Source organism: Scyliorhinus canicula, chromosome 8, assembly GCF_902713615.1.
Source record: "Scyliorhinus canicula chromosome 8, sScyCan1.1, whole genome shotgun sequence".
NCBI lineage: Eukaryota > Metazoa > Chordata > Chondrichthyes > Carcharhiniformes > Scyliorhinidae > Scyliorhinus > Scyliorhinus canicula.
Window position 1 is genome coordinate 55,825,697 of NC_052153.1, and position 23,954 is coordinate 55,849,650.

Here is a 23,954-nt window from a genome sequence, read left to right on the forward strand (position 1 = left end):
TGCTCACACTGCTCCTTGGTTGGAGCTGCGATTAGACAGTTGTCTACATACTGTAGGAGGGCTGATCCCGGGGACAGGATTAGTGGCTCCAAACTCTTTTTTTTAATGTTTTGTTGTAGATGGTGGGCAATTCACAATATCCCTGACATAACCTTGTAAATGTATAAGAACTTCCCTTAAATGAAAAAGCAAACCAGTACTGACTGTCTGGGTGAACAGGAATGCTAAAGAATGCATTAGCGAGGTTTACTACGGAGAACCACCTGCTCCCGGGTGGGACCTGTGCCAAAATGGTATATGGATTCGGAACATTAGGGGCTCTGGCCATAACAGCATCATTGACTGCCTGCAAGTCCTGTACAAACCTCCATCCCTCGGGTTCTCCCGGGAGAGTCGCCTTTTTTACAGGGAAAATCGGTGTACGCACTGGTGAGTTTTTGCAGGGTACTATGACTCCCGCCTTCAATAGTGAATTGAATACGGGGGTGATCCCTTCTACCGCTCCGGGTTTTAGCGGATACTGTGTTCTGCACGGTCTATAATCAGACTTTGGTATAATCTTTACGGGCTCACAATCGTGTATTAGACCCACATTATGTTTTCCCTTTGCCCAAAGTTTCCCCGGAACTGTCTGCAGTCGCAGGTCATCAGCAGTAATTTGTACAAAACTCCAGGTTGTTCCCCTAAGGCTCTGGTCCGAGGCGGGGACTATTTCCACCACACTCTCTGCCTGAGATAGCCAGTTAAGATTCTTTTTATAAGCTCGCATACTCGTACTGAACCACACAGTTGTGTCTGAAAGCAGTGTCCAGTCATTGATTTTGAGATTTGTAAGGACCCACGGTCCCAAATCTTTCCATTGTCTATTGCGCCCTTCCGCTAACGATACATAGGGGTGTGACCCTTCTATTGTAAAGGGGTGTGGTAGTCTCGATCTCAGACGTATTCTAGACAGGTCTATACTTGCAGCGCACCTATGCTCATCGCAATATAATTCCCGTATCAGCAGCACCTCAGACTTTTGCAACTTCCTGAACCATTCATTCTCATATCTATTATCTGGTCCCCCCAAGTGAATGTGTGCGGTGCAGTGCAGATTCTCCTCGGACATGAAGTCAGTGTTAATAGGGTTAACGCGTTTGCGTGCTTCTCCCATGAGTACTCGGTTTACTGAACTCACTGCCGCTGGAGTCAATCTCCATTCATAAATATACATCAGAGGTCTGGCGTCAAATTTAACTCCTTGGAATGCTATTTCCTCTCCTTCCATAACCCTTAGTCCCTCTGGGGTGCTGATCAGGCTAAGTCCCAATTTTCCTATCAAATCCCGTCCCATGAGATTAATCAGGCAACACCTAGAGAGTAAAAATGCAAATTTAAACCTTTCTCCATAATTAGTCTCACACCTTAAGGGTGCAGTAAATTGTTCTTGTACTATGACGCCAGATGCCCCGATGGAGTTCAGGTACCTCCCACTCATCTTAATCGGTGCCTTTAATTGACTAATCTGTATCACAGAGTTTCCCGCACCGGAGTCAACTAAAGACGTAAGCCTTTCCCCTTCCACAGTTAATACGTACACTGGCATTCGTCGATAGAATTCTTCATTATACTTAACATAAGTGCCTCGCGGTTTAGATTAGTGCATCACACTCTCTATAGTCTGTGTAAAGTTTTCAAGAACGTTAGTACAAGAGGTTAGCTTAAGCGGTTCTTCATTGCAAAGCATCAAGGTTTTGGACTCACCCTCTCCTTCAGGCATACCTCCATCGTCCTCTCCTCCCCTTTGTCAATTACCATTGTCATCATCGTCTCTTGGCCCTTCTTGTCTCTTTGTTGGGCAGTCTCTTTCCCAGTGGTCCTTGCCTCCGCACGTGAAACACCCATCCGTCTTACCGTGTCCTCGCCCTCGACCTCCCCTGCCTCTTCCTCTTGTCCATCCTCTACCTCTTCCTCGATGCTGACCTTCTGCAACCTGTGTCACCATCTGCATCATAGTTAGCTGTGCTTGGTGACTCTGATCCTCCCTCCTTTTGTTCCGCTTCGCCTTTTCTTGTGTCAGTAGCTTTTCAGCGTGTATGGCGTGTTGTTCGATTAAGTTGAGTTTCCCTGTATCCCATGTAATATATGTATTTTTCACCTTCATAGCGATGTCCACACTTAATCCATTCATAAAACTGTTCCGCAGATGTGCCTCATACGGAGTCACTTCAGCTGTATTCATGTCAGCTGGTGGTGTAAGTCCACTATGAGCGTTATGGACTTCTGTGAGCTGGGTCAGGTACTGGAACACAGTTTCACCGTCACGCTGCTTACACATAGCAATTTTTGTCATGTCCATTCTTACCGGAAAGGCAGTTTGACAGGCGTCCACCAGACCTGTAACAAACCCGTTATAATGCACAATATCTGCATGGTCTGGTTGAACTTGGCGAGCTCGTACATTATCATCTGGCCAATTGTATCGGATCTTGGAGATGTCTGCGCCCAATTTCCTCCCCAATAATCGCCGCATCTCATGAGACGTGGGGCGAAACTTGAGGCAGAACTTGCGTACCTCGCCTGCAAATTTCTGGCCTCCCGCTTCTCTGGGATCCGGGAGTTGTTCATAGGCACAGTCAATGTCTTTCATTGTCCATGGTCTGTGGACAAGTATCGTTTGTCCTTCCGGGCCCGCCACCTCTATCATTGGAGCATTGAGGACACTGCCGAGAAATTTACTGTCTCCTTCCCTTTCTTCGTCGCCTTTGTGATAATTAAATGGTTCTGGTGCATCTGGAAGGGCAGATTTAGGTCTGCACGACGCCTTACTCCGGGTATGGTGAGCTACTGGGGAGTCAGATGTAGTCATGGTACTGATATCTGGGTAAAGGGGGCGACGGTCAGCTCCTGATGGTAGAGTTCCCATGGATGTCTCAGGCTTTCCCCGAGGGGGTTCACTATATGGTGGAGGGCTCGGTCACGAGGGAGGCCTGGGTTCGTGGGGGCCACTTGTGGAGGAGCCGTTGGGCGCGGGAGGCAGCCATCCAGGTCGGGATCATCCGGAATGGGGTGACCTGAAATAGACTTAACACACTGAAGAGAGTTGGTTTTATTTGCAGTTTCTTTGGGTTTCGCCTGTGATCGTCTATTTCTTATTTCTGCCTCTGTTTTCCACATACCGTAAGCTGCCCAATTTATTGTTTCTCTTTTCCTTTTGCTTTTCTTTCCACTTTCTTTTGCCCTCTGTTCTAACTGAGTTTTTAATAATTCCAATTGTCTTAAACTAAAACTTCCTCCTTCAGGAAAACCACACTCCTTCACCCACCTTTTAACTTGACTCACCGAGTCTTGTCCATAATTAGTAACCATCTATCGTATATTAGGGCTATTTAAACTTGCAGCATTTGTTTGTTTTTTCCATTGCTATTACCCATGACCGGTCTCTTACTTGTGACCCAGACTCACAGCGACCTTATCCCTTGTGACTTGATTTTCCTCCGGAGGCACCCGCACCTAAGCTTAGGTGGCATGGTTTTCCTAAACCAGCAAACCAATACCTATCGTTTAGGTATTTTTACAGGTCCAACCTGGTGGATAGATCCAAGTCTAAATCCACCCGTCACTGTGAGACTGTTCACCACTGTCTATAATTAATAATAGAGCAATTCCTTACCACAGATTTCAGTCCGGATCCCGGTGCTGAGGTGACACAGAAATTCCTGGTCCTCTCACGCTGGTGGCCAATTGGAAGCGTTTGAGATGAGGTGAAAAGCCCTCAAGACGTCAGCGCTAACGCCTCCCCGGAATCTCCCAGTGTCTGTCTCAAGCACGGGATCCCATCCTCGTCGCCAAGAACTGTGGTGGGAAAAAGGAAAACTCAGAGACAATCAGTCATGAATAAGAGCAAGTTCGTTTATTTCTTAACTCTGCAGAGGACATGTTCCTCTAACCACAGGAGAGAGAGGAAAGCGCGCCAAGCGCCGCAACCTTCAGTCTTCATACATTCAAAAGATAAGCAGGTTAAACACAGGCATTCATGTAGACAATGGCTGGCTTTCTCTTCTTACTAGTATTTCTCCATTCCATATAAGGAGTTGTTTTTCTCCTGGCTTTACTATCTCGTCCTTCATACAGCTGGCATATCAGTTTTTCTCTCTCTCTCTCTCTCTCTCTCTCTCACTCTCTCTAACCTTGCACACACACACACACACACACAAATGGCTGCAGCTTTAGTTAATCACACTATTAAGCAGTTATTCAATATTAAGTATTATAATTGTCCATTACAGCTATCACCAAGAAAGCACTACAGCGCCTATATTTCCTCAGGAAACTAAGGAAATTCGGCATATCTACATGAACCCTTGCCAACTTTTACGGATGCACCATAGAAAACATCCTATCGGGCTGTATCACAGCGTGGTATGGCAACTGCTCGGCCCAGGACCGCAAGGAACTTCAAAGAGTCGTGAATACCGCCCAGTCCATCACACAAACCTGCCTCCCATCGATGGACTCCATCTACACCTCCCGCTGCCTGGCTTACTCACTTTTCCAACTTCTTCCATCGGGCAGGAGATACAGAAGTCTGAGAACACGCATGAACAAACTCAAAAACAGCTGCTTCCCCACCGTCACCAGACTCCTAAATGACCCTCTTATTGACTGACCTCATTAACACTACACCCTGTATGCTTCACCCGATGCTAATGCTTATGTAGTTACATTGTATATCTTGTGTTGCCCTATTATGTATTTTCTTGAATTTTGTTTAATTCCCTTTTCTTCCCATGTACTGAATGATCTGTTGAGCTGCTTGCAGAAAAATACTTTTCACTGTACCTCGGCACACGTGACAATAAACAAATCCAATCCAATCCATCCACATTGCCCTAGATTCTATATGCTGTTATTTTTCCCTTGGGCCTCTTGTATACTGTCTTATTCAGTTGACATGCAGAATTTAGGCTTATACGCAAAGAATGATGTTTGAGTGAAGAGTGCTGGCAGTCAAGGACTATCCTTCAACACAAGCTTGCTCTTGCCCGGATAGAAGGGAGGAAACATAGAAACTAGGAACAAGGCCGTTGGCCTTTTGGGCCTTCTCTGCCATTCAATAGGATCATGGCCTGATTATCGATCTCAGTGCTGTATTCCCGCTTTCTCCCCATTCCTCGATGCCATTAAAATCTAAAACATTATCTATCTCTTTCTTGAATTAATTCAGTGATTTGGCCTTCACAGCTTTCTGTAGAGAATTACATAGGTTCACTACCCTCTGAGTGAAGAGGTTTTTCCTCATCTCATCCTAAATGGTTTCCCCTGTATCCTGAGACTGTGTCCCCTGGTTTTAGATTCCCCAACCAGGGAAAACATCCTCCCTGAATCTAGTCTGTCCAGCCCTGTTAGAATTTTAGTTCAATCAGATCACTTCTCATCCTTCTAAACTCAAGTGAATGTATGCTGAGTCAAACTAATCTCTCGTCATAGGGCAGTCCATCAACCCCAGTATCAGCCTAGTGAACCTCCGCTGCACTCCCTCAATGGCAAGTAAATCCTTTCCTCGGTATGGAGGCCAAAACTGCATGCAATACTCCAGGTGTGGTACTCCACTAGTCACTCCCTGCCACTCGGAAAAATACCCATTTATTCCCACTCTGTTTCCTGTCTGTCAACCAGTCTCGATCATGCCAATACATTACCACCTATCCTACGTACTTTAATTTTGCCCACTAACCTCTTTTGAGGGACCTTATCAAAAGCATTCTGAAAGTCGACTTCTGGTGGCGACTATGAGGGAGTAAGTCGCACATTTGGTGGCTCCTGTTTCGGTCGGACTTTTGGACCTTTTCCCCCCCGACTTTTTTGCACTTTTGAGCGCGGAACTGGAAAGTAATAGTACTCGGGCACAGGACCCATATAGAATTGTATGGACCTAAGAAGCCGGAGAGACCGTAAACAGCAGAAGAAGTGGTCGGGTAAGGGCACAGTGGAGGCTGCGAGAGGGACCAGCATGGCTGGTGTTCAGAGCAAGGTGCCGACAGTGGAGCAGCTGCTGCAGACTATGCTGAGTGTTAGGTATTTATAGTGAGGCTATAAATGGTGACTTTGACATCCCAATGTTAAGTTGGTTGACATTTTGACTTGTCCATAACTTGCTATCGGGCAGTGATGCCGACTCTGAGTTTGGGTAGTGCTGCAGTGGTGGTGGTGACAAAGTTGTGGAAGCGATTGGTAAGTAGTTGTATCGTCATTTGAAGTTCATGAAAGGTCGGTGAAATTGTAGCAAATGTATTAACTTTCTGATTTAACAAGCGAATCAATGTTCGAACATTTGTTCATGTTAAAGGGACGAATATTTTGGCAAGAAAAAATATTTGGTTACGCGTATTTTAAAAAATTTGCCGACTTGGAAAAGCAGTGTTTGGCGGAAAATGCATCACAAGTAGGAGTCAGATGGAACATAAGTTGGCATAATTTGTGGTATTTCATGATGTGCAGTTTGGAGAGTAGAGACTAGGAAAGTGGTGTAAAGGGGAAGAAGGAAAATATGATCCTTTTGAACCTGGGAATGTGTGAATGCAATTCTGTGCTCCATGATGTTGTTGCTAACTGAGTCCCAGGTCAATTAATCACAAATTGGCTGCTTCCAACTGACCTGCAAATTGGAGGGAAACGTATTTAATTTCTGAGGCTTTGATTCAAAACACAGCCAACCAGCTTCTGAGTGTATGGTGTGCGATTCTTAAACATGCCACTAAGGGGTGCACAAGAATGGTCCAGTCTTTTTTCCTCTTTCTCTCTCTCTCTCCTCTATTGCTGAGGAAGATACCAGTCTGGTCAGGATTTTCCTTAAGCTAACGTGTCTGAAATTGTATCCTTGGGGAAGTAGCAACCCATGTTCTGTTGGTACTTTGATTGACTGTACCACTACATTGCGATTATATTTTGAGTACATTCATTACGTAGTCAGTCGATCTTTTGTCCTGTTATATAAAATGACAATGGAACACAATTTTTCCCCTCGCCCAGAGAGAACCGAAAAGCTGCATATTTTGAAGCATGGTAAAATGCTGTAATTCTTTCAGCAGGTACAGTTATTAAAATTCAACAGTAAAGAGATCAATGTAGTCTGTCTTTCGTGCAGGATTGACCTTGCCGTTGATCTGATTTCGTCACGACTGGCTCCATTTTCGAAAGGTTTCGGTGGCGGCCATTTTCTCGATGACTATTTTTAATAAAGGTTGAGGGCGATATTTGTTTTCCACCACATGGGGGCGATAGATATGCAATTATTTTGGAACATGATTTCATTTCAATGCGGCAAATACCAAGGACGTTTGACCGTCATATATATGCAAGGTATCCCTCCAACTAATTTTGTTTTTTGTGTGTCTTGCACACATGATGCTAACTTAAAAATGGAAAGTGAGGGCAACTTTGATTAATATGTGTACATATAAATGTGTAAATATGAGCTATTTCTTTTCCTTTGTTACTGTTCTGGATCCATGTTGAAATTCAGAAGCACTTCCATTCCTGTATTGCTGCCCCGTTGGTACTTGATATTTTACCTTTCATTTAGCATTGCTGTGGTAACAGATGTAGCTATCTGCCAACATGTCATAGCCATTCCTAACCAATGGAAGCTTTAATTACCAGCTGGAAGACGTATGACATCCATGGTAGGTTGATTGGTGCGCTATTTCTCATACTCTGCTTAGTTCTGAATTATGCTTTTCAAGCATCAGTTTGTTGTTTGTGGGAGTTTGCTGTGTGCCATTTGGCAGCTGTGCTTTCTCCATTATAATTGCGGTGACGCTTAAAAAGAAAAGAGTATTTTAATTGTCTATAAAGCAACTTGGGACGTTGTGAGGTCATGAAATGCATATCTTTTTTGTTGACAAATAGGAAAAGCCTATTATACCTCTCCATGGATTGGATTGGATTTATTTACTATCACGTGTACCGAGGTACAGTGAAAAAGCATTTTTCTGCTTGCAGCTCAAACATTTTATTTTGTACATGAAAGGAAAGTTGAAAACAGAACTTGGCACCCTGTGAAAGGGTTCCATATTTGCAGTATTACATCTACTGGCAGAAGATTATCTCCACAGCTCTTACACCTTGAAAGAAATACCTAATTGTTGCTGTCAGCTGCTGTGATCTGACATCCTTTGCAGCTGGCTGTGTGCCCTGTTCTGACACCGCTTTGATGACAGCATGACTTTTTTGTGTCATGGTTGAACCTAGGAATGCGTTTTGTGAAATGAATGGCCAATAAAGAGGAGGGAATCTGTGTTCAGCAGTTGTCTGACAAAAGCGGAGTAGTAGGTTAAAATACGCCAGGCATGTAAGATCAAAGCAAATACATTTAAATCATTGAAACACATTTCGGGGGGGAAAAAAATTCGGAGCACAGAGAGTCTGTTTCGTATTGACCGGGAGGAGGCGATCATAGACACAAAAACAATTTGGGATCTTTGCCATGAGGTGAGTTTGGAAAGTTGTTCAGATCTGGTTTTGCTGCTAAGAGGGTGGTGGAGGCAGATTCAATCATGGATTACAATGGGGGATTGGATAAACACCTGAAGAGAGTCGCCTTGCCATGCTGGGGGAAAAGGGTGGGGAAGTAGGACTAACAAAATTGCCCTTGCAGAGAGTGGCAGAGGCACGATGGGCTGAATGGCCTCCTGCGCTGTAACCATTCTGTGATGCTATGGGAGATGACGTTTAGTATGCTGAATGATCATCTCTGTCCTATGGTGCTCCTTGGGGAGCTCGCTGGCTCATTTGCTTACCGATATGGATCAGATTGGCACCCACAGCATGGAGTTCAATCCCTGTTCTGCCTGCAGTGGATTTGGGACCTGCTACCTTACCCTACCTGTCATGGAGATTGTGGTGTTGTGGGTCAGACTTGCTTTCAAGCAGAGAACTGAAGTTGAAGAAAAAGTAATTAACCTCTTGTTTACCCATTTTTATTTTACTATTGCTTTTCATTTCATTATCCCCTGGACAGCTTGGTCACAGGAAACAATTTGCCTTTTCCAGAAAAATCATCTTCCAGAGAAAACTAACTCATAAAGGGACCACCAACCCAAAATATCATTTCTTCCCCCAAAAGCACATTTGCCATATAGAATCATTTCCAGCACAGTCGGAGTCATAGATCATAGACCATAGAATTTACAGTGCAGAAGGAGGCCATTCGGCCCATCGAGTCTGCACTGGCTCCTGGAAAGAGCACCCTACCCAAGGTTAACACCTCCACCCTATCCCCATAACCCAGTAACCCCACCCAACACTAAGGGCAATTTTGGACACTAAGGGCAATTTATCATGGCCAAACTACCTAACCTGCACATCTTTGGACTGTGGGAGGAAACCGGAGCACCCAGAGGAAACCCACACACACACGGGGAGGATGTGCAGACTCCGCACAGACAGTGACCCAAGCCGGAATCGAACCTGGGACCCTGGGTCCATTCATCCCATCTTGTCTGTACTGGGTCTCTGAGGAGCAATCCACTCTGGTCCACTTGCCCACTCTTCCTTCAAGGGACCATCCAACCTCCTTTTGAAATCACTGTCTCTGCATCCACCACCCCAGAGACTGAGGGTTCCACCAGGTCATTACCACTCACATCTTTGGCCGTAGCTGTAGGCCAGTAGATTTTAGGTGAATTGAATGCCTCTAGGAAACCGGCCTCTAGGAAGCACTCATGGAACATTTAGCGACCTGCTTTCCAGATCACTAAGTCCAGTTGTAATTGCCACAGCTCTCTCCTGGATGAGATCAGCTAACTCAGCACAGATGTAGAATTTAAAATGAACCGTTCCTGAGGACACTCCCATCCTCATTTCCAATGGATGACACCAGTTAACATGTGCAACAAGAAATGTTGTTTGGAGCATGATAGTAAATTAATAAATGGAGAGAGAACATAGGATAGAACATTCACAACACTGCATTGGTGGTGTATTGTTTCCCTGGCCCAGTCAGCCACCTAGGGCGGGATTCTCCCGTACCCGGCGGGGCGGGGGGTCCCGGTGGGACGGAGTGGCGTGAACCACTCCGGCATCAGCCCGCCCCAAAGGTGCGGAATCCTCCGCAACTTCAGGGGCTAGGCCGGCGCTGGAGTGGTTTGCGCCCCATCGGCCGGCGTGGAAGGCCTTTGGTGCCACGCCAGCCGGCGCCGAAGGTACCCGCTGACGTCATCCCCGCGCATGCACAGGGCGGGGGTCACCTACGCGTCGGCCATCACGGAGGCTGACACGGCCGACGCGTAGTAGAAGAGTGCCCCCACGGCACAGGCCCGCCCGCCGATCGGTGGGCCCCGATCGTGGGTCAGGCCACCGTCGCACCCCCCTGGGTCCAGATCGCCCGGTGCCCCCCCCCAGGAGCCCGGAACCCGCCCACGCCACCAGGTCCCGCCGGTAAGGGATCTAGTCTGATCCATGCCGGCGGGACCGGCAAAAAACCAGCGGCACTTCGGCTCATCGCGGGCCGGAAACTTCAGGCAGCCCCGGGGCCCATTGAGTCGCGCTGGTCCGCACCATTCTCCGGGGCGGGCGGCGCGACGCGCGCCTCGCCGACTTTTGGAGGGCCGGAGAACTCGGCGGCCGGCGGAGGTGGGATTCACGCCGACCCCTGGCGATTCTCCGACCCGACGGGGGGTCGGAGAATCCCACCCCTAGGCTCTGAACAAGAGTCATACGGACTTGAAACATTAACTCAATGTCTCTCTCCACAGATGCTGTCAAACCAGCTGAGTTTTTCCAGCATTGTCTGGTTTTTATCCCAGCCAGACATGGTCTGGTGGAGCCAAGTTTAAAACTTTATGCTTTGGTTTGTGTTGAATGGTCTGGAATAGCCTCGTAACATCACAAAACCTCGTGATATCTGGAATGGAAATTTGAATGGTCAATATTCTTGCACAGACACTTGATGTATTTTTTTTTACATTAAGTTCCACTACTTGCTATTTTAACAGAGGACAATCAGTTAATGCAAAACAAGATATCCCTCTCAAAATGATGTAATTTCCAGACTGTTGGCCCATAGCTTCGGGTTCCCAAGCATCACATTTAAGGGGTACCCCAGTGATGTGGTGGGAAATCCCTCTCGGAGGTTCCCACGTAAGGGTTTATCTGGCAAAAGCCCAGAAGTGCTAACTTCTTTTCGACAATTGCGCTGGACTGGGAACCATCTGACAGAAGCAAATTAAATCGGTACTTCAGATGGTTTTGCCAGATTTACCCTGAAAGAGTTAGAGGGAAGAAAATCATGTTTAACTCCTGACTAATGACCTCTCCTGCTCCTCTCCGGTTTGACCACACCCCGCCCCCTCATTGTCTGAACCACTTACCATTTAATTGTCCCTTCATACACCTCTTTTACAGCAGGAAGTACCATTGAAAGGGAGCATTGCACACCAGATACTCCACTCTGTTGCAGCCAGGAGCACGATTCACTGCTCTTGTCTCACCCAATCTGAGTGAGGAAGATTGGGAGAGACAGGGTGCAGGATTCTCCGCCTTGCCGCGCCACATTTCTGTTACGACTGGCCGGCGGGATTCTCTGTTATGCAGGCTGGTTAATGGGGTTTCCCATTGTGGGGCAACCCCACACTGTCGGGAAACCCCCAGGCGCCGGCATAACGGAGAATCCCGCCCTGGGTCTTTGAAGTCCCATCATAAATACATCGAGATAGGCAGTCCTCCAAGATGAGCACTCTGTTGAAGTTACGGGTCATTGTGGCAGAAATGAAATAACAGTGACTTTATTTGTGCTGTGGTGAGTGGCATAACATGGCTGATACACAAATAGTTACTGTTGGTTGTTTCTGTGTATGGATTGGGATGGGGTTGGGAATGGGGCACAAAGTTTGATTTTGACGCTGTGTTCACCTTAAATAAATCTGAGCACATATTCTTGCACTTGATATTCCACTATGAACCCTGCAGGTAGTACACAGAAATACTGTAGTTGCTTGTCGGAGGTGCGGTGTCATCTTAATCTTATTTTTGCACCATGACTGCTTGCTCATACTGCAAGTATGATTCACACATGAAATAAATCTCGACAGCTGCGGTATTTCTGCTATTTCATTCCTGAAGTCAGTCAGTAAATGTTCTGTCATGTTCAGTGATTACATTGTTCTGCCATAATCATTATGTGGTGTTTATTCCATCTGGTATTTGTTTACCACAGCTAGTAGATGGCAGGAACTGTGCTTCATGTTGGCTTGGATTAATGACAATTTTCACAGCGTAATTGTTGGACATTCTGAAGAATGGCATCTTTAATTAAAGCAGATTTGAGTGTGAAATTTGCACATTAAAACTGAATACATAGTGAAATACATAGTAAAACTGAATAATCAAAATTTGTTATTATTGCCTTGGTTTCAACTGCCTGAATTGTCAGGGATAACGGTGAGAATGACAGCATTAAACCTGACAGCAATTTGTGGAGTCTGCAGATTTAAATGCAGAAATCTGGAAGGTGCTATCTGATTTGACTTTCTCTTCTGGTGCCTCACTGAGCAACTCTGCATTCAAAGCCATGTAAATGTGTGAGGTTGCTATGCTTGGCCACTAGTTTCCCACTAAAATATTGGTGCACTCGTGATCAGTAAATTTCTAACGGCATGATAAGTCATAATTACTGACCTGCAAATTTAATTTTATAGATGTGAACTCTCATTCCTTCAGAAGGCAATTAATGCAGGAGATCTATTTAACTCTTCTCTCTTAATCCTGTCTTTCTTTCCCTCTCTTTCGTTTTCTTTTTCTACACTGCATCTTTCTGACCCAGCAGCGCCACTGTGAGCAGTTGAGAGGATTGGGGGGGGGGGGGGGGGGGGGGGGTTTCTTCAAGCAGGAACAACATTTGTCACCATGTAGGCTGTCTATGGGGCACAGGCTTGCCAAAGTGAGGGGCCTCCTCTCATCCTCTTCCAGAATTCGCAGCCACGGTATACATGGCAGCCTCGTCACATTGACAATTCTCTCCACCCTCCACCCATCCCTCACTGGTTACTGTTAAAATAGCAGCAGCAAGAAGTGGCCTCTAAGTGTAATTGGTACAATAATACCTTTGGAGTCGGATGATGACAGGCATGATATTTATTTTACTACTTCACCTGATTTTATGCCCCCCACCACCACCACAACCACCACCAGGACATCTGCGGGATTGGGGGTGAGGAGCAGGGTGTAAAGCCTGACCTTCTGTGTCTTGGTGACGATTCTTCAATCTGATTGGTTGAAGGGACACACTTGCTGGCACTCTTCTGAAGAAGAGCAGGAGAGATTATTTCTCTTATCATTGCCAGTATTATTGCCTCAATCAACATTGTCAAAACAGATTAGCTGATAATTATCACAGTGCTATTTTTGGCAATTTATTCCGTGCAAATTGGCTTCCAGGTCTCCTATGTTGCAAACAGTGGCTGCACTTCAAAAATACTTCATTGACTGCAAAGCCCTTTAAAGGGAAACCCAGTAGTCATGAAAGCATTATAAAAATGCAGGTTTTGTTTTCTTCTGCAAGCCATAGATCTCCTGTAACGAAAGAGAAAATGCTGGAAAATCTCAGCAGGTCTGGCAGCATCTGTAGGGAGAGAAAAATAGATAATGTTTCGAGTCCGATGACTCTTTGTCAAAGCTGATTCTGACTTTGACAAAGAGTCATCGGACTCAAAACGTTAGCTCTTTTTCTCTCCCTACAGATGCTGCCAGACTTGCTGAGATTTTCCAGCATTTTCTCTTTCGTTTCAGATTCCAGCATCCGCAGTAATTTGCTTTTATTTTTTGCATAGATCCCCTGTAGTAGGTGCTGAAAGGGTTCTGAAGATAAAAATACGGACTCCTTTCTGTGTGGTGTCTCTGCCTTGGTTTGAGCAATCTTGCACTGCTGGCCTACTCTTGAGTGCATGTTTGCTGCAAAAACTCAGTTTGCGTGTTTACTATTGTACCTGGTTGCAGTTTCAGGAGAGAGTTTCTGCATTTATTCTCCCTGATTTGAATATGAAATGAAAATGAAAATCGCTTATTGTCACGTGTAGGCTTCAATGAAGTTACTGTGAAAAGCCCCTAGTCACCATATTCCGGCGTCTGTTCGGCGAGGCTGGTACGGGAATTGAACCGTGCTGCTGGCCTGCCTTGGTCTTCTTTAAAAGCCAGTGATTTAGCCCAGTGTGCTAAACCTACCCCTAGAATATTCTAGTGGTCCTTTTGGATTCTTGCAGAAGAAAACAAAACTTGCATTTGTAAAGTGCCTTCATGACCACAGGATATCACATCATGTAGTTCTCGTGTAGTTCTCAGTCCAGCTGAACTATTATACAACTGGAAATGTGGACATCATTTAAAGGACGACTTTTAAGATTGTCAAAATGGAATGTATAAAAGTGGCGAGCATTGAGAACGCTGTCAAGCAATTGCTTCATGTTGTGTTTATATTAAAAGTCTATCTGTTTTTCGAGGGGCTAACTATTTGATTGTGATCTTGTTCCCAATGTTGATACAATGCCAGATAGGTGTATAAATCTGATTGTAAACTTCAGAGTACTGAAATTCTGCTGAATTTATCTGAGCATCTTGATAAAAGTTCTTATCAAAATGGTGCCTGTTTAATAAAGAGCATGTATTTAAATTTTGATTTTCTTTTTTCTTTGCTTGTAGATTGGAATTATTGGTGGGTCAGGATTGGGTGACCTGGATATTCTGGAGCAAAGGATTGTGAAATGTGTAGACACGCCATTTGGGAAGGTTTGTTACTGCTTGTCCATTCACATGTTGGTTTCTGACAGTTGTGTGTCTGAATCATGGATGTGCATGTGATTGTTTATACACTTCTACAAAAGGAAAGAAAATAAATATTCTTTGTCTGGTTTTCTTTTTTCCTCTTCCCAAGGCTTATATTATGCTTCCACGTCTGCGAAAGGATCTTTTAATCACCATGATCAAAGAAAAAAAACTTGCCGCATCTTTCTTATCTTTATCTTTTCTCTGTATATGTCAGTACAGTGTTTCATCACTAGCTACAGGACAGAAAACTGTATTTGCTTTTCACATCCGCAGCATTTTACTTTTTTTATTTACAAACATTTTATGAAGGCATTTATGGTTTTATAACAATAAAAGATACAAATACAAATGTAAAAATAGTTCAGTTCGTAGCACATCCCTTCATCTCCCACTGTTCCCGCCTAACCTAGACAAAAAAATAGCCGAATCCCACCTACCCCAACCCCCCCCCCCCCCAACTCCCTTTTTAATAGTTTTTATTGAGATGATTAGAGTGACAAAGTCACAGTGTGTGAAAATGTTCCAGCACAATAAATACTTTGTCAAAATGCCATTTCTTCTCCGAATACAAGAGGTGGCTGGGAAAGAAAATCTCACCACTGAATTTCCTAAATCCCATCAGCTATCCATGTCTGGAACTTGTTCAGCATTTTGTAAAGCTAATAGCTGCAGTAAATCAGATCTAATAATCTTTTATTGTCATAAGTATGAAGTTACTGATAAAAGCCCCTGGTTGCCGCATTCCGGCGCCTGTTGGGGTAACTAGCAGAAAGCTACTAACTTTACAACAGAGAGCATGAAATAATAATTTAAAATTTATTTCAGATTTGAGGCTTAGAATGCACTACTTTTATTTAAGTAGCAAAAGGGTCTCTGTGACCATTAATTGTTCATGTTAGAAACAAGTTTGATGGGTGCACTCTGAGGCCTGAGCACTGCTGACTTATCTACATTGGAATTTTCATTTTTACTGATAGGTTTGAGAAGTACCATCATTAAAAACCAAGTTGAATGATGTCTATTTCATGAGTGGCACATCCTGAAAGTAGCTATTAGATTGAAGTTCTTTCATTGTAAGATATGATAAAAGTGTATTGTGCTAATTGCCTTCCCTCCTAGGACATTGAAAGATGGTGTTTAAACCTGTGAAAATGTTAACAGGATGGACGAAAAGCCCCCAGATGCTGCTTTAAAAAAAAAAAAAAAATTTTTATTCTCCATTTTCACATTTTCTTCAGAATTTGCACCCCACCAATAAACAGTAAAAGGTAACAAATACAATGTCAATCCCCTTATTAACAACAGCGTTCCCAACCTCCCACCACCCCCCAAACAACAGCCACCTGACAATAGAAGCATCAAATAAAACAAACCCTCCTAAGGTGGGAAAAGAAAGGAAAAAGGAATCAGGAATCGCTTATGGTCACCATTGATGTATACAGTCCACCCCCCTAATATTCAATGCCATCCAATCCCTGAAAGAGTACCATGAATGACACCCATGAAATGTAGACCCCCCCCCCCCCCCTCACAGACGCCTCCCCTCCACTTCCTCTTGTAAACTCCTCCCCCCCCCAACCTCGGTTCCTTCTCCCAACTTTTCACCCCGGCTAGACTCACCGAAACCTGTTCTACCAGGCTCCGATGACCGCAGCCCTTCCCCCCACCTCACTCCCGTTCACTGGCGGGCTTAAACCACCCCCGCCCGGGTCTCCTTCCCCCTTGCCCGGTCCCAGGAAAACCAAGAAACTTTTAGCACACAATCCCTGCATACACACCCAAGCCCCAAAGAGCCATCATTGCAAATGAAAGTGCCATTTCTTCCCTTGTCCAAATATATACAGCGTCGACACATTTAGTACGTACACCAACACGCAGTGAAAAAATAAAGTTGCATGAGGCTACATCGGTACACGACTGTTTCTTGATTCTGCCACAGTCCTTCTGCCTTTGCAAACTCCTCCACTGCTTCCGCTGTCCCAAAATAAAAGTCCTTGGATTTGTAGGTCACCCTCAACTTAACTGGATATATTATGCCGCACTGCACCTTGCTGATGTACAGTGCCTTCTTCACCCGGCTGAACATAGCCTGCCACCTCGCCACCTCCACTGTAAACGTATACCAGCTCCAGGTCGCTGCACCTCCCACTTCTGTTTTGCCCAGCACAGGACTATCTCCTTCACGTTTTACCTACGGAAACGCAGTTGCTACTCTTGGCGGCTCACTTGCCTTTGGTATAGGCCGCCACGACCGATGAGCCCGATCCAGTTCATATCGGGAGGGATCGTCCCCCTCCCCCAATAGCTTCACCAACATCGTGGCAACATATCCATCGGTCACGGGCCTTCCACCCTTTTGAGCAGACCCACAATCCTCAGATTCTGTGGCCTAGATCTGTTTTCCAGCCTTCCATTTTGGTTCGCAGACCCTTGTTGGTCTCTATCACCCTCCGCAACTCCTTCCCCATCGAGGTGAGTTGATCACTGTGCTGCGATAATGCCTCTTCCACTTCCTTCAGTGTCTCACCTTGCTCCCGCACCTCCGCCGCTGCGCTTGATACCGCCGCCCGCACCGGGGCAATCGCCTCCTCCACCAGCACTTTCAATACCGCCCCCATCTCCTTCTTCATTGCTTCCATGTGTTTTGTGAACTGTTTTTCAAGTTCCACAGCCATCACCTTGGTCATTTCTTCTGCTGTGAACGATGCGGCCTCCCCTGGTGCTCCAGCCTCCACTTTCCTTACAGTTCCTGCGCTGACTTTTTCACCGGCGGACTTCCGTTAACCCCCTTTTTCACGGCCGTTTTTCTCCCAAACTTGGACATTTCTCCACCCTTTGCCTTCTTACAGCCTTTTGAGCCTCCGTTGCCCCCGGGACTGGCCGTTAAAACTCCAAAATTCCTATTCCCGAGCGGGGGCCCTCCAGTGTGTGGCTGCCTCCCACGCACCATCACCGGAAGTTCTCCCTCTAGGTGCTTCTTTATCTTTAATTCCTAAAATGATGTTGGTTGTATGTAGACATGTCTGTAGGTTTGTTCCATCAGATCATAACTTTTCATATGGCATCTGCGAACATTAGACTCATGCCTGACAGATGGCAGTATACATACCCTCTGTAATGAGATACCTGTCATAGGGATGCCCATTGACCCTACATTGCAGGAGGCTGATGACTTACAATGGAGGCAGTCTGTGGATCCTCACGGAGCTTATGTGAATGTCTGACTCCTGTCCGGCTGATGGCAGCTCACTTGATCTCAATAATCAGGGTCATGTCATGGTGATACAGTGGGGAAAGTTTAATTCCTCCTGATCCAAGCAAGCATCCATTTGTGAGCTGCACCCTTGAAGACCACAATGCCATTGGAGACAGAAGCTAATGGGATGGGGGCAGTTGCAGAGTGCATACAGGAAGAATGACACCAGACCAGTGCATTCTGGCAGATACAATTCCCATTGAGGAATTAGCATGAGTGATGTGTTCAGTCACTGTATAGGGACACCATCAATGTCCTGGGAAGGCTGAACAAAGCACAAGGAGGAAGCTCTGGACTGAGAACTCTGCCTTTATCTTGTTCAGGACTCAAGTTCTCATTTCAGATTGACAGGAACATAGCTCATCATAACAAAGGGCGAAATTAATGTGAGTTTATTTACAGAAGTGAATGTTATGTAAAAGTGCTTAACACCATGCCCATGCTGTGCAACTATGAATTCTCAATCCTTCTTACCCTGCCACTACATCTTGGTGCATCTCCAACGTCCACAGCAGAGCTGGAGACCACACCCTGTTGTCTGATGACCTTGGTGGGCGTCCCCTGCTGACCCGAGATCTGGGCGTCCCAGTCTGCTTTCAGGTCCTGCTCTGTGGCAGTGCCACTCTTCTCTGCCTGCGGAGCTGAAATGGTCACAAGAAGAGGGGATTTAGATGGATGGGACATTCCTGGAGTCACCTGGGTGGATGGTGCCAGGGTGTGCACCAGGTGATCCTCCCCTTGTGGGTACCTGAGGGCCCCTGGCTGCCTCCTTGAGAGTGAGGGGCAGCTGTATTAAGTCTTTCTCTTCCCCCCGGGGCATTGACATTGGTGGATGACAGTAATTACCTCCGTGTGTAGCTACTGCAGCAGAGCGGAACATAAGACTTGGACCAAAATCTTAATGGTGGCTTCCCCTTACCAGTGTTGACCTTGTTGCATTGGTCTGTCAGCACTATTAAGTCAGTTTGAAGGTGGACAGGCTCCTCCGTCGGCTTTAGAATCTGAGGAGTGCAGCTGACATCCCGTCCTGATTTTCCCGAGTTTGCGTTTGGAGTCCAGCAACTGAGGCATGACCGAGTCCAGAGTCTCGGCATCTGACTGGACCTCAGAAGATTCTTGATCTCCAGCAATCCTCTGAGTGCCGGCAACCTGGGACATCCCTGTCTCCACCTGCTGTGGATCAGACAATACGACGTGCTCGCCAGATTTCGACCCTGAAGCTATTCTAGAATTAGATCTCACAGAGGTGTCTGTCTCTGTGATATGGAGGGTTTGGGTAAGGTGATGGGTCTTCTATGTTGGGGTCTGTGAATACCTCTTCTGTATTGCTGTCAGAGTTGCAGTCGAGAACATGGCTCAGTTGTTTCCCACGTGTGCCTGCAAAAGAAAGGAGAGGTCATTAGTGCATGAGTGGAATGTGAGAAGCAGGAGACATGGCTGATAGCATGGTCGTCTCTTGAGCTAACATTGAGTATGACCCCTGTAGATCCGTGATGGTTCTGAGAGTTTGTTAGTTGTGAGTGATATGAAGAGTGACGCACCCTGACTGAATGAAGATCATTCATCCTTTTGCAGCACTGGCTGGTTGTCCACTTCTGCAGGACGTTGTCACCGACCACCGCTGCCACCAGCTCCCATGCTGGATTGGTCACCTTGGATGAGGGTCTTCACCCAGAGCTTGGGAATAGATCATCACTTTGGCACTAGTAGCCTCTCGAGGGAGACGTCGGTGAACCTCGGTGCTATATGCTTCCCATTTTGGCAGCCATGATTTCTGAAGGTCAATGACCCAGAGGCTTCTGAAGTATGTTGGCTGAGTGCAGGTGGACAGTAGCCTTTAAATATAGTCCATACAATGGTGCAGCCATAAATCACAGAACCAGATTATGAAACCAGCATTGTATTGACTCTTGAAGCCTGTTTCCCTTTCCTTTTACTTTCTTCTCTTTCTCATATCTGTCACTTCTCAAAATTCCCTGTGATAAAACTTGAAATTGTGAAAGTTTGTTTAAAATGGGCAATAATGATCCTGCAACCTGTTTTTCCATCTCCCCTGATTATTATTTTCATGGAGGTCAACAGAATAAGCTGCAAAATGAGCTGCACTGTTATCCAGTTTGCAGTATTGCCTAGTGTAATTAATGTAAGAAATTGTAATATTTTATATTACATCTTGTTTGCAGTAACGTTATTAAAACCTGGGTTAAGATGCATACAGACAATATGACTGCTAAAACGGTGATTAAGGTGTTGTAAAATTGAGGTAATCATTGATTTTCAGGTGAAATGTTCTGCTGTTCGGGCTTGAGGACCATTTACTTGTTTACAGATATCTAGTTAATGGAATTGTGTATAAATTTGAAGGACCCTTGGGGTGTTGATAATTTATGAGGGGTATTGTGTTTGATCCCAGCTAAGCAAGTCAAGGGATATTTTGTAAGAAGAGACAAAAGAATGCCTTATGCTTTGGGTACATTTGATGTAGATAATGGGAGGAGCCAGGTGTGTCTGAAGAGTCAATAGGTCCTAAAACTCTAATCTGGTGTTTGTTTGGTCCTGAAAGCTTCTCTCTCCAAAAGATTCTCCACAAAGATAAACAAGTAAAACCCTGGTTGATAACTTTATTCAAGCATGGTATTTAATATTTCATAGAATTTACAGTGCAGAAGGAGGCCATTCAGCCCATCGAGTCTGCACCGGCTCTTGGAAAGAGCACCCTGCCCAAGCCCATACCTCCACCCTATCCCCATAACCCAGTAACCCCACCTAACACTAAGGGCAATTTGGACACTAAGGGCAATTTAGCACGGCCAATCCACCTAACTTGCACATCTTTGGACTGTGGGAGGAAACCGGAGCACACGGAGGAAACCCACGCACACACGGGGAGAACGTGTAGACTCCACACAGACAGTGACCCAAGCCGGGAATCGAACCTGGGACCCAGGAGGTGTGAAGCATTTGTGCTAACCACTATGCTACCGTGCTGCCCAATATATATTGGTTTGCTTAATTGGAATATAGTGGCAGGTTTAGAAAGCAAGTTCAGATTTATTTTATTTAAGAACAGTGGTAACATAACTTTGAAGGACTTCTTTTTGGCCAATGTGGTTAATGCTTTTAAAAAACATTTTAGAGTACCCAATTCATTTTTCCAATTAAGGGGCAATTTAGCGTGGCCAATCCACCTTCCCTGCACTTCTTTTGGGTTGTGGGGGTGAAAACCACGCAAACACGGGGAGAATGTGCAAACTCCACATGGACAGTGACCCAGAGCTGGGATCGAATCTGGGACCTCGGCGCGTGAGGCTGCAGTGCTACCCACTGTGCCACTGTGCTGCCCTCAATGTGGTTAATTCTGATTAAATTAAAAATTTGTTTCAGCATAAAAGATACCTATTGGTCAGTGTTATCACTCCTGTGGTGCATATTTTCTCACCGTTTTGCAAATTGAAAATAGTTGGGTTCTCGTTTGAGATCCCGACAATAGTGAAGATCTACCCTCTTCTTGTCTCGTGCGGCTCAGTCCTCCAGAGAGGTGCATTGTGGTTATTGTAGTTTCTCGTGTCAACCTTTTTAAAACTGAGAGTGTAGGCTGGAAAGAAATGGGGATTATGTCTGCTGTTCAACATGAGTACTTGTGTCACTCAATATCATCATGACCAGATATGCTCAATAAAATGGACAAATTGAATAGTGCCCCACTTGAATAGGCACCTGCGATCTCACTGAAATAGAGAGTATAAGCAATTAAGGGAAAGTTTGACCAATTCATTCTACCGTTAAATAATGTAGTCTGGATGTTCAGTATATCTTCTGTAGGCAGTGGCAGAAGTTTGGGGAGGTCTGATTCCAGGGTCTTCGGGTGGCGGTGCTCCTGATGAATGGGGAGCTTAGGAGGGATTGAGGAATTGTGAGGGGGGGCTGTATGCAGGGGAGGGGTAATCCACTCTGGCATCTTCCCGTCCACAAGCAGTGCTGCAAAGGCACGTACCTTATCGCTGAAGCTGTCCTCTCCAATTAGGCCCAAGATGCCTGGCTATCCAACATAAAACCTGCAAAGCAAGCTAAATCAGAGGGTGCTCGCCTAATCAGGACATCCAAATTAATTATTTTCCTCCTGGGAGCAGGTTGGCTGTGCTTTCCTTGTTCTGCCTCTGATAAACTTGGAAGTGGGGAGGTTGGGTCCAATGTTGGGTTAAAAAATTTTTTTACCAGCTGTTAAATTCACCCACTTTACTTCAGTTTTTCTTGTCTGTCCCTGCAATTGTCATTTGTGGCTTCAGGTGCAGCCTTAAGAGTGTTCGAAATTTTATCCAGCACTCAAATGCTTATGGTCACTGGAAGGTTTAAATGTTTATGGTCACTGGAAAATTAATGGTGATGAGCACACCAGCAACCAGAATAGTGCAAAAATAAAGAGCAAAGAACTATAACTGCAGCAAAATAGAGCCAATTGTGGCTGCGGAAAGCACTAAAATGGCTAAAGGCAAGTCAATAAAATGGCTGAAGGCAACTCTCTCTTACTGCATCGGTTTATGTAGCGACTGTTCTCATCAGCTTGGATAGTATGGCCTTTTAGCGGGGGCCATGAATTGGATTCAATTTAAATTGGTTTTTGGAGCAAGCAAGGAGATGGATTCAGGATGGATTGACCTGTCCACTCTGCGTATTGGCTTTGGAACTCTTGAGAAGGGAGTTTTTTTTTAAAAAAAAGTAAATAATAATTATCTTGCTCAGCACATTTTTGAATGTACGTATTTGATATTGAACTGGGACAGTTTGCGTGCTGCTGAAATCATGCTGTTTTCACAGAAGGAATTAAGCACTCCCTAAACCATTACCAAGAAGTCTCAAATTGGTTGACCAGATTTCTCTTTTTCCGCCTCTTGATTCTTTTTGTATGGGTGTGGAACATACCTTGTTTGACATACATGTCGTGCAACAACACATCTTTATTCAGGAGCTTTATTCAAGATACCCTTTGTATCTAAGCAAGAGAGTCTATTTTAGCTAGATGACTCACCTCACATAGTTTTCATTTCTCAGAACCATTTTTTCTTTTTGGTGGTGCTGTAAACTGAGTTTTTTTTAATGGTGTTACAGTGTATATCAATTGCTGGGAACATTCTTTATGTACCAATTTATTAGAATTAAATATATTTTCATTACACAGAATTTAGGTGTAGCTTTACGGTATTGATTCGGTGCATGCGCTTCAACTGTGTGGGCTGACTTTTCCACACATTTAGGTCCAATCATAGAGACAGACATCAATGGGATGGTTTACATACTCTTACCTGTGCACTGTAATGGGGATAACACTGACTACAGTTCTCTGAGAAAATTCACAGCAGGGTAGAGGAACCATAGAATCCCTGCAGTGCAGAAAGAAGCCATTCAGCCCATCGTATCTGCACCGACCCCCTGCCCTACTATCCCCATAACTGCACCTAACCTACACATCTTTGAACACGTAAGGGGCAATTTCATCATGGCCAATCCACCTAATCTGCACATCTTTGGACTGTGGGAGGTAACCGGAGCACCCGGAGGAAACCCACGGAAACATGGGGGAAAAGTACTGAATCCGCACAGACAGTGACCCAAGCAGGGAATCTAACCCGGGTCCCAAAGCAATCCCTTTGTCCTCTTTTGCTGAATTACTGTCTGTCCCATGGCCTCTTCTCGCACTCTCTCATGGGTGCTGCTAACTGTCCTGGTGTCCTCCACTCGCACTCCCCTCTCAGTGCAGATGATGAATGTCCTGATGTCCTCCTAAAGCTCTCTCCTCAAGGTGCTGTTGACTTTCCTGCTGTCCTCATGTTGCACTCTCCTGTGGGTGCTACTGACTGTCCATCCTAGTGTACTCCTCTAACACTCCCCTCTAGGTGCT

The 23,954-nt window shown here is 45.3% G+C and overlaps 1 protein-coding gene across 3 annotated transcripts in view; it reads left to right on the top strand.

Annotated features, from left to right (window-relative positions):
- The window catches only part of LOC119970275 (methylthioadenosine phosphorylase), a 220,040-nt gene that overhangs the window by 24,089 nt on the left and 171,997 nt on the right, over positions 1-23,954 (top strand). For 2 of the 3 annotated variants that reach the window (XM_038804631.1, XM_038804633.1), the window contains exons 1-2: positions 6,110-6,216; positions 14,677-14,763. In XM_038804631.1, coding sequence (XP_038660559.1) covers positions 6,154-6,216; positions 14,677-14,763 — 150 coding nt within the window. In that variant the 5' untranslated portion in view covers positions 6,110-6,153. Of the gene's footprint in view, positions 1-6,109; positions 6,217-14,676; positions 14,764-23,954 lie in introns of those variants that run through there. The other variant, XM_038804632.1, reaches the window with a different exon arrangement.